The 11,467-nt window shown below is 39.9% G+C and overlaps 1 protein-coding gene across 1 annotated transcript in view; it reads right to left on the bottom strand.

Moving 5' to 3' along the window:
* The window catches only part of DEFB1 (defensin beta 1), a 19,240-nt gene extending 8,106 nt beyond the window's left edge, over window positions 1-11,134 (bottom strand). The window contains exon 1 of the mRNA XM_014583146.1: window positions 11,021-11,134. Coding sequence (XP_014438632.1) covers window positions 11,021-11,078 — 58 coding nt within the window. The 5' untranslated portion in view covers window positions 11,079-11,134. The remainder of the gene's footprint in view (window positions 1-11,020) is intronic.
* Between the last annotated feature and the right edge of the window lie 333 nt (window positions 11,135-11,467).

Below are 11,467 nucleotides of genomic sequence, written 5' to 3'. Positions count from 1 at the left end.
AGGAATGCACAGGGGTCCTGGAGGGAAAGGAAGAGATGTTGAGGAATGACGGATGCCTGTATTGATGGGTTGAGTTCATTGCACGACACCCAGGTGTTGAGGGCCTGGGGAGAAGTGCAGCTATAAGAGAAATGGCTGTTGGCAGGAGAATGTCGAGGCGCCGCCCTGTGCCTACGATAATGCTGCTCCACACTACAGACAAACCAATCTCCTAAAAAAAGCGATGTCCAATTCTGCCACACTCCCAGGCTGGATACCTTTGGATGCTCACCTGAACCCAGGTGCACATCCTACCCCATAAAGCTTCACTTGATCGGACCCCAGACCATCCCTGGTTGCTTCTGTGACTCCTCTCAGTCCCAAGCACATGCTGAACCTGTAAGCCTCTGGAGTGCTGACAATGTCTGGGATTGAGTCTTGGAGCTGCAGATTACCAGTGCAAGTATCCACAAAATGAAGATAACGATTCTTTGTTATCATAGAGGTATTGTGAGGTTAACATAAAACTTGAAAGTATGCTTTTATTGCTTTTCATTTCTGGGCTTTCATACATGGTATCCATCTCACTCGCCTGCTCCCTCACCTTTCACTAGTTTATTTAACTCAAAGTTGCAGATTTCAGTGTCTACTGCAGGCACATCACATGAATGGGTGAAGTGGACTAAGGTGAGGCAGTAGGGAGTGCTGGAGCCTGTGGTGACATGGGATGTAGGTGCATGTTTGGAGGAACAGCCACTATTCAGCTGTTGCTCACTCATGCAGAAATGTTGCCATATCCTGTATATTCTCAAGAGAAGATAAAAATCTAAATTTTATGTGATGTGTCCTGATTTTATTTTTTTGGTTTTGTTGTTTTGTTTGCATAAAGCATGTGTGCTTGCCAGAGAGAGGCAAAGGAGGGGGGGAGCACCACCTCCCACCCCCACCCCACCCCAGGGAAGATGGCCATGCCACAAATCCTTCTTCTCCATTCTCCTCTTAGGACTTTGGGCACACATGTACATGCACTAGCATTTTTTTTTCAAGCCACCAGTACTGGGACTTGAACATGCAGTCAGCTATACGGGATCCAGCCACCTTAACCACTATGTCACCAGCTGGCTCAATGTATTCTCTTTTCAAATGCTGAAAAGGCATTATTATTTTTTAAATACCATGTGTACACAAAAGACTTGCATCTTTTACTTCTCAGCCTTCTTAAGAAACCCTTTCCTGATACCTTGTTTCCAGGTCTGTTCCTTGTCATGGGCTTTCTTAGCACCCTGTGCGTAACAGCCTTTCACAGTTTAGTTGTAATTAGGTAATTAATTGTATAATCAGGTTCATGTCATGCTCTGCTTTCAGAAGGGAAGGTCACAATATTGAGGGGCCTCTGTTTCCTGACTCTTCCCCCATTCCACAGCCAAGTCTGCACACAGTTGCTGTTACCTGAATATTAGTTGACTAGGCAAATAGAAAGCCTCAAGCTATATTGTTTTCCAAAGACCTCAGTTGGGTTCTTGCTAGCTGGCACAGGATGGTGAGTTGCCTTGTCATTTTGACACCATTCTGTGTTCACAGAAAGATCATTTGCTTAACATAATGGAGGGCATGCCTCCCTTTTTGTCTGATTGAGAGGAAAGCTACTAAAATAGAAGGGCAAGTCTTTTGACTTCTGTTCACCTTGGGTCTTGTGGGCTTTGCTTTCCCCATGTGAGCAATGACCAAATTGGGCTGAATGAGTTCTAATAGCTCTTCTAGAAAGGACTCCATGGAAGGGCTCAGGGTGAGCCATGGCAGGAGGCCTGGTCCAGGGCACTATCTTCAAGGAGTAGCACCAAGTGCCTCTCTGCACTAAACTCGAAGCTGGGAATCCTGTGCAGGGTGGACAGTGCAGGTCTGTGGGAAGTGGGGATGTGAAAAGGACTGTGACAACAACAAAATAGCAGCACTAACCATAACAACATGATACCACCACCACCATCATAACAGCAACGACAAAAACACAATGACAGTGACAGCAGTAACATGTCAACAACAGGATGATAACATAACAACGACAACACAATAACATGACAACAAGAAACTCAAACCAAGTATGGGAGGTGATGGGTATGCTAACTAGATTGACTTAGACATTTCACAGTGTCTATACATACATCAAAAGATGATGTCATACATCATAAATGTATACAACTTTTGTTATACCTTCATTTAAAAAAAAAGAAGCAACTCCAAACCAGGGCCTAAAAAGGGAAGCAGAGGGTGTACAGGGGTTGCCTGTGTTGTGGCCTCTAGACACAGGTTGGGGGATGCTGCATGTTTAATGCAGAAGATACTCAGGGAGTTAGTTCTTCCTCCCCTTTCAGAAAGCAGTGCTCAGATCAATGAATTCAATTTTGTATTATGAAGTGCCTTTTCCTTTCCTCTTTCAAAATGTGACCAGTCTGGGACAGTGGTGGCTCCTTGGAGTTGGTGCAGGGCCTACAGGGACCTCTGGGGTGCTCAGAGTCTCCTAAACGTCTACCTGGAGGAAAATGGAGTCTGCTCTTTGCCATTTGTAGGAGATGAGCTAGCATTAGGAAGCTCCAATTGAAGAGCCTGTCTCCTGTGAAGAACTCATTTACAGATATCTTGTGTAGGATTTGCATGTCAACAAAGGGGAAGTTGAGTGGCCTTTCCTGGGAGTAGCTAAGCAGTCCTAATATATGTGCTCAAAAATGTCAGCTGCTGTTTTTTGATGAAAGACTTAAGTTTAGTTGTTCCTGCATATCCTTGGAAAAGCTGTTTTATTTTCTATGCTTTAAGTGAGGTGCTTATAATCATATTTGGATGGAATAAACTTCAAATAAAAACTCTTCATGTTAGGAAAGTGGCTTTCAAGCTTTTCTGAGTTTGAATTGAACTGCCATAATAAAGATATTTCTTATTGCTACTGTTAAACCAAATGATTCTGGCCTAAAGCGACAGCTGTCCTCCCACACTTGAATTCCTGTGGAGAAGCTGAAACCATACATGTTAGGCTGTTTGTCTTGAGCTGGTTACTAGGTTACAGTCAATCCCACTAGCCACACTTCAGTCAATCACAGAAAGCCCGCCTTTTAGGCTGTTTGTGATGCTTACCATCCAGCTGTAACTAGTGATTTTTCATTTTCTCTTTTACAATATACGCCACTTTCCTGTTCAGTCAACTTATATACTTTGTAAACCATGGGCTAGCCATAGTCTCTTGGAAACCATCTTCTGGGAGACTGTGTGATTTAAATCATCTGCCTTTTTGTTTAAATAAACTCTGTCAGATGTTGGTTAGTCAAAATTCCAAAAAAAAAATCTTTAAAAAAATTATTATAATTTATTTTGTACTTTCAATCTCTATATATCGCTTAGCTTGTAAAGTGAATTTACCCACATGAATACACCTCACACCAGTCCAGTTGAGGATACTATCCACATTATAATCAACAGACAACAATTCGGTCAGAAGCAGGATCTGAAGCAAAAGCTCCTGTGACCTCAGAAACTTCTGGCAGCCAGGTGTGGTACCCGTAGAGCTGACTGTGCTCATTGCTCTCTTGTTTGTGACTGGGGATCATAGGTCAGTTTTCTCTCAGATTCTGAGCTCCATTAAATGTATTCTAAACTGAATTTAGTAAAACAATATTTAGACTGGACTGGGTCCAGGGTTGAGTCAGATTTGATAATTAACTGAACCGGATTCAGTTAGAGGCTTCAGATCTGGTGTACGGTAGTTTTGATAATGAGTTTGTCTCAATCTAGAGTCTAGGATCCCCCCTTCTGAAACTCCAGCCCATTTCATGTATATTAATTATGGGTCCAGAACATGCACATTTTTAAATAAATGAGTTAACCTTACTAGAGACAACTTGGAATTAAGATGGTCACAATGGGGAAGTTTTAATTTAGATAAAATAGTTTATTTATGGGCATATTAGAAAGAGAGGAATCAAAAACCCCACAAAACAGTGGGATATTTTCTTTAATTGGTATGTAGAGGTAACTAATAGAGTAAATGAATCAAGAATTGCCTCCTTGAAGGATTATTTACAAAAAGTCAATGAAAACCTTAAGCAACAGACTAAGGACATGATGAAAGAAAATTGCGACTTGACTGAACTTTCTTCTTCACTCTATCCATCTCTACCTAAATACCCTGAATCCACTAACCCTTCTTCTGAATTACTCTTACTCTGAAAATGAGGAACAAAAGGGAAGCCAGACAGATTACATCAAGATTTAATAACCTTACCGTTTTGTAGAAATTTTGCTCTTATTCAGTATGTAGATGACCTGTTCTTATGCTAGCCCACCAATGAGAACTCTGAAATTGACTATCTTTTACAACAACTTGCACATAAAAATCACAAGGCTTCAAGGGAGAAACTTCAGTTTTTAAGAGAAAAAGTTCACTATTTGGGACATGACTGCTGAAGGATTTCTCTTTCATCTGAGAGAATAAAAAGTATCCAAAATTTTCCTGAGCCTACAACCAAAAGATAGTTGAGAGGTTTTCTTGGACTTGCAGGATATTGCAGGCTCTGGGTCCCAAAATTTTTCCTTAAGAGCATCATCATATGTGAGCTCATGAGAAACTCAATACTAGCCTTTACCTTGGGAAGATTGTCATGACAGACTTTTAACCAAATTAAATTAGCCTTACAACAGCCTCCAGCTTTAGGACTTCCAAATTACACTAAACATTTTACATTGTTTGTTCATAAACATAATAATCAAGCATTAGGAGTTCTTACACAGGAACATGGGGAAAACATAGACCTATTGCATACTATAGTTTATAGCTCAATCTAGTAGCTAGGACATATCCTAATTGTTTATCGAGAGTTGCAGTGGCAGTCAAGGTGGTAGAAGTTTCTGAGCTAGTTTTAGGAAATGAACTTAACTCGCAAGTTCCACATGCTGTGGAAAATTTATTAAATTCCAAACAAATCCAACATTTTTCATCAACCAGGCTAACATCTTATGAGGTCCTTCTCCTGTCTCCTTTTAATCTCCACCTAAAATGCTACAACCTCCTTAATCCAGATATTCTATTACCTATATCTGACAATGGTGAAGATCACAATTGTGTAAGTGTAATATCAGAAATATTGATCCCTTGTGTTGATTTTACAAGATACACCATTAGATAATCCTGACCTAATACTTTTTGTTGATGGGCCCTACTAAAAACTCAGAAGAGAAATATTAGGCAGATTATGCTATTACCACACAATAGGAACTAGTGGAATGGGGGATTCTTCCTCAATTTAAGCCAGCTCAACCTGAAGAGCTTTTTGCTCTTACTTGAGCTTGTTAAATAGATAAAGAAAAGTCAGTGAATACAACAAATAGTAGATATGTCTTTAGAGTAGGCCATGATTTTGGTATGTTATGGAAACAAAGAGGATTTCTAATTTCTAGTAGGAACCCCATAAAAAAATGGTCCCTAAGTAAATGAACTACTCTCTGCTATCCTATTGCCATTATTAAGATTAAAGCTCATACCTATAAAACTTAACCTGAACATCAAGGGAATGCCCTAGCAGATTTTTATTTTCAGTACTGACAATATTAGGATATGCAATATAAATGAATTCCATGAATTTGATCCAAGTCAACTCCCTTATGATGACCTATTTAATAAACAATACAATGCACCTGATTTAGAAAAATAAAATTGGCACTTAAAAGGATGTAAGTTCCATGTTAAGTGTGGACTCACAGAGGGCCTTGACAGCCACCTGGTTTTTCCTGAGTCCTTAAAATTTCCATTGTTAAAAACTCTACACTGTGCAACTCATCATGCAACAGATAAAATGGTCCAAATTATAAAATAAAAATACTGGTAGGGTGACTTCCAAAATTGTTAAAATGGTTTACAACTGATGTTTGGTTTGTCAAGTCCATAATCCTGGAAAAACAATCAGACATCGGGTGACACATTTCCACCACCTGATGGAACATTTGAACATTTACAAATGGACTCCATTCAGCTGCCACCCTCAGTGGGGTATCAGTATATTCTTATAGTTATTTACATGTTTTCTGGTTAGACAGAGGCTTTCCAGTATGTGAAAGCTGATGCTATGACAGTAACTAAACAATTCTTAAATATTTTTTTTCTGTTATGAGGCATACCTAAAGAAATCACTAGTGATAAAGGAGTCTATTTTACTGGGAAAATTATAAGATAGTTAAATAAAGTTCTACGTACCCAATGGAACTATCATTGTCCCTATCACTGTCAATCTTCTGGGAGAGTTAAAAGAGCAAATGGCAGTTTGGAACTAAAATTAGCAAAATTAATAGAGTCAATAGGGTTGCTTGGCCAAAGGTACTACCAAGGGCATTAATGGCAATCAGATCCACTCCTACTGGAAGACATAAGTTGACCTCTTATACTAAACTAGTCACTGGGAGACTTATGCCCCTAATAATACAACTTCACCATGATGGAATTAAACTTGATATTAATTTCAGGAAAAATCCTTGAAAATACACAAACACATGGAAACTTAACAACCTACTCCTGAATGACTTCTCAACTATTGAAGATATTAAGTCTGAAATAAAAAGATTTATGGAAACAAGTGATAATGAGTACACAAGATTCCACAATCTATGGAACACTGCAAAAGTAGTCATGAGAGGGAAATTCATAGCAATTAGTGCACATAAGAAAAAGATGGAAGGTGGCAAATAGACAACCTAACATCATGCCTCAGGGAATAGGAAAAGCAGCAGCAGCAGCAGCAACAACAACAACAACAAAACAACAAAAAAAGAAAATTATAAAGATTCAAACAGAAATAAATGAAATAGAAAATAAGTGAACTAGACAGAAAATAAATGAAAGCAAGAGCTGGTTCTTCAAAAAGATTAGCAAGATTGACACACTATTAGTAAGATTAATAAAGAATATGAGAGAAAGAAACCAGATAAATTAAATACATATTGGCTCAGTCAATATTACAATAGACATAATAAAAATATAAAGCATCACTAGAGGATACTTTGAATGATATATGCCAATGAGCAAGAGCACATGAGGAGATGGACAAATTTCTGAATGCATATAATCTACCAAGATTGAATAAGGAGGATATAGAAAGGCTGAATAAACTTACAACAAGCCATGAGATTGTATCAGTAATAAATAACCTCCCAAAGAAAAGAAAAGCTCAGGTCTTGATGACTTAACTTCTGAATTCTACAGAACTTTTACAGAAGAGTTAACCCCCATTCTACTCAAATTATTTCTAAAGCTCCAAAAGAAAGGAATTCTTTCAAATTAATTTTGTGATGCCTCCATCATCCTCATTCCCAAAACAGATAAAGACATGACAAAAAAGGAAAACTATGGACCAATATCTCTGATGAATATAGAAGCAAAAATTCTCAACAAGATACTTGCAAGTTGTACCCAACAACATATATAAAAGATTATCCATCATGACCAGGTAGGTTTTATTCCAGGGATGCAAGGGTAGTTCAACATACATAAAACCATAAATGTAATACATCATACTAGCAGAAAGAAAGATAGAAACCATATGATCATTTCAATAGATACAGAAAAAGCATTCAACAAAACAGAACATCCCTTCATGATTAAGACTCTTAGCAAATTGGCATACAACTGTCATTTCTCAACACAATAAAATCCATATATGAAAAACCTATAGCTAACATTATATTGAAAGGGGAAAAGCTCAAAGCTTTTCTGCTAAACACTGGTGCAAGACAAGGATGCCCACTTTCTCCACTCCTTTTCAATATAGTACTGGAAGTTCTAGCCAATGCAATCAGAAAAGAGAATATAACAGGCATTCAAATAGGCAAAGAAGAGTTGAAAATATCTTTTATTTGCAGATGACACGATGGTATACATAGAAGACCCAAAAGTATCAATGGAAAAACTTCTCAAAGTAACAAATTATTACAGTAAAGTAACAGGATATGAAATCAACATCCAAAATTCTATAGCATTTCTATATATAAAAAACAAGTTGACAGAGGTAGAACTGAAGAAAGGAATCTCTTTTACCATAGCTACAAAATGTATAAGATACCTAGGGACAAACCAAACCAAGGAAGTCAAAGACCTTTACAAAGAAAATTATGAAAATCTTAAAAAAGATATTGAAAAAGACACAAAAAAGTTAAAGGACATTCCATGTTCCTGGATTGGAAGAATTAATATAATCAAAATGGCAATTCTACCAAAATTAATTTACATATTTACTGCAATTGCTATAAAATTATAAGAGACATTCTTCACAGATCTAGAAAAGACAATCATAGAATTTGTCTGGAACCATAAAAGACCTCATATTGCCAAAGCAATCCTGCTCAAGAGGAGTGGAGTAGGCGGCATCTCACACCCTGACCCCCAAATATACTGTGAAGTTGTGATAATCAAAACAGCATGGTATTGGTACAAAAACAGAAAGGTGGAATAGAATAGAGACCCCAGAAATAAATCCCAAAACTTACATCCAACTGATTTTTGACAAAGGTTACCAGTCAATACAGTGGGAAAAGGAAAACCTCTTTAGTGTATGATGCTGGAAAAACTGGGTGACCACCTGCAGAAAGATGAAACTGGATCCCCATCTTTCACCTTTGACAAAAGTCAACTTAAAATGGATCAAATATCTAAACCTAAGACCTCAAATTATAAAACTACTCTTGGAAAACACAGGAGATACTCTGGGAGACATTGGGGTAGGCAAAGACTTCTTAAGCAAGACCCCCAAAGCACAGGCAATAATTCCCAAAATAGACAAATATCATTACATCAGATTAAAATGATTCTGCATGGCAAAGGACACAGTAATTAGTATGAATTGACAACCCTCAGAATGAGAGAATATTTTTGTAAACTATGCCTCAAATAAGGGACTGATAGCCAGAACACACAGGGAACTCAAGTAGCTTACCTCCCTGCCCTCCACCCCCCAAAAAATCATTAATCCAATTAGAAGATGGAAAATGAGCTGAACAAAAAATTCTCTAAGGAAGACATATATTCAGCGTCCCTTATCATAAATGAGATGCAGATTAAAACACAATGAGATTCTACCTAACCCCTGTCAGAATGGTGAAAACATCATTTATGATGGTGACAGAGAGTGGTGCAATGGCCTAAGTTTTGGTCAATCTCTCAAACATTTGAGAGGCTGACCAAAAGGGGGGAAATCGTTAGACTAAGCTATTCCGGCCTAAAGCGACTGAGGTACTCCCACACTTAAATTCCTGTGGATAAGTAAGCCGAAATCATACATGTTAAGCTGTTTTTCTTGAGCTGGTTACCAAGTTACAGCCATTCACACTAGCCGCAATTTAGTCGATCATAGAAAGTCCGCCTTTTAGGCTGTTTGTGCAACCTACCATCTGGCTGCAACCAATCATTTCTCAACCTCACTCCCTCACTTACGTTTTTTTTTGCACGACATTTTCTCTTTTATTGCACATGTCACTTTCTCATTCTGCCGACTTGTAAACCATGTGGCTACCCATAGTCTCTTAGAACTCATCTTCTGGGAAACTACCCCACCTAAATTGCCCATCCTTTGTTTAAATAAACTCTATTAAATGTTGGTTTGTCTAAATTTTGCTTTTAACACTACTCACACAAAATAGATTTAGAATAATAAAACAACATGGCCTCTTATTATATGGCATACACTGGTATTTTCTATTCTTAAAAAAGGGGAGGGCAGCAGATGGAGGCATGGTTAAGGTACTGGACTCTTACATAGCTAACCATGGTTCAAGTTCTGAACCCGATGGATGGCTTGAAACATGCTCAGTGTGTGTGCATGTGTGTATAAAATCCCTAGAGGAGAATGGAGGAGAAGGAATTGCGGTATGGCCATCCCTGGTGGGGAGGGTGATTTCTCACTTTCTCACTCTGTCTCTCTGGTAAGCATATGTGCCCTATGGTGAAAATCTCTCTCTATAAAACAGATAAAAGTTGCGACTTACTAAATTGATTTCTCTACCACTCTAATGAATCACAACTGGCAATGTAAAATCTGCATTTAGAATGCTTTTTTTTTTTCCTAAGAGGGATTTTAGCTATAGGGTGCATGCGTTCACTGAAGAGACAGAGAGACAGAAAGTGAGAAACCACCCCACAGGGGGAATGGCCATGCCTCAATCCCTTCTCTTCCATTCTCTTGGGATTTTGGGCATGCACACATGCATGCGTGGTGTGAGTTTTAAGCCGCTTAGTCTGAGACTCGAACCATGGTCAACTACATGGGAGTCCAGTGACGTAACCAGTATGCTACCTGCTGGTCCCCTAGAATGCTTCCATACCAAATTTCCAGAGGGGAAAACTGAGGTATAACTGGAGGAAAATTAGGCATATCTGTAGGATAAAGTGGTGACCTGGAGAAGAGTGCAATAGAATCTTTCAGAGAATTTCCAAGTCATAATACTTTTAGAGTCATCTGCCCCAGTCCCCTCATATTGCAGGTGAGGAAAGTAAAACTCAGAAACATGCGACTTGCTCAAGATCAGTGTGAGTGAGTGATAAGTCTGATTCCTGTTTCCTCCCACAGGTCTCACCTTCTGTCCTATCAGTAACATGGCTGCTTTGGCCCAGGGAAGCTGTCCCTCTACAGCATGGTAGAAGACCCCCTTCAGGAGACTGGGTTGATCTTCTAGCCTAGAAAACGTGGGAGGATTTTTCAGGGAGGCTGGATGGTCACCTGTGGATCCCTGATTGCCTGCACATGTGGTGAGTCCAAGGCTCTGCTGAGCCGGTCTGGTGGGAGGGGCAGCACTATGCCTGCAGCAGGCACCCTGCAGACCCCACCCAGTGACCTGGGGTGAAGATGGGACTGGCTTTCAATGAACACGAGGTGAAGCAGCAATTCCTGTCACACCGGACACCTTACAGGCGTCAGGACAGAGAAGGAGCTGAGAGTTGCTGGGAGCTGCTGGAAACTGCCATAACTAGCCCCAATGTCTCTGGCCCAGCCCAGGTACACCTGCAGGTCAAGAAGCTTACCTGGGGTGATCTGGAAGGACAGTAAGCAGAGGGTCAGCAGAAGGCAGAGCAGCTTCATGGTGGCTGAGAGGCTGGGCTGGGCCTGGAATCGCAGAAGAGAGGCTCCCTTGGAGGCTGAGCTGACAGATGTTCCCAGAGGCAGGAGTGTGGCAGTATTTATAGGGCTGGAGGATTGCACAACTGCACAGATGGAGCTGAAGGGAGGTGTTGTAACCCAGAGTGAAATTCTAATAACTAACTCCTCGTGTCACTTGCCCAGGTAGCCTGCAAGTCATGTGGGCACACCTGTCTGTGTCTGGCTGCAGTTGGCTTGGGCCTTCAGTTTGGGAACCTGGAGTTGGTATCACCTGCCAGATCTGTTTAGTTTTCTGGGTTAGGTGGCTCAAATGGGGTTTCCAGAAAGGCAGCTTACACTGAAATTCCTCCTGCTGGAACAGCTCAGAGAGC

This window comes from Tupaia chinensis, unplaced genomic scaffold (genome assembly GCF_000334495.1).
Source record: "Tupaia chinensis unplaced genomic scaffold, TupChi_1.0 Scaffold144089_1, whole genome shotgun sequence".
Classification (NCBI taxonomy): Eukaryota; Metazoa; Chordata; class Mammalia; order Scandentia; family Tupaiidae; genus Tupaia; species Tupaia belangeri.
The sequence above is the reverse complement of the archived record's forward strand: the minus strand, read 5'-3'. Positions and strand labels throughout refer to the sequence as shown.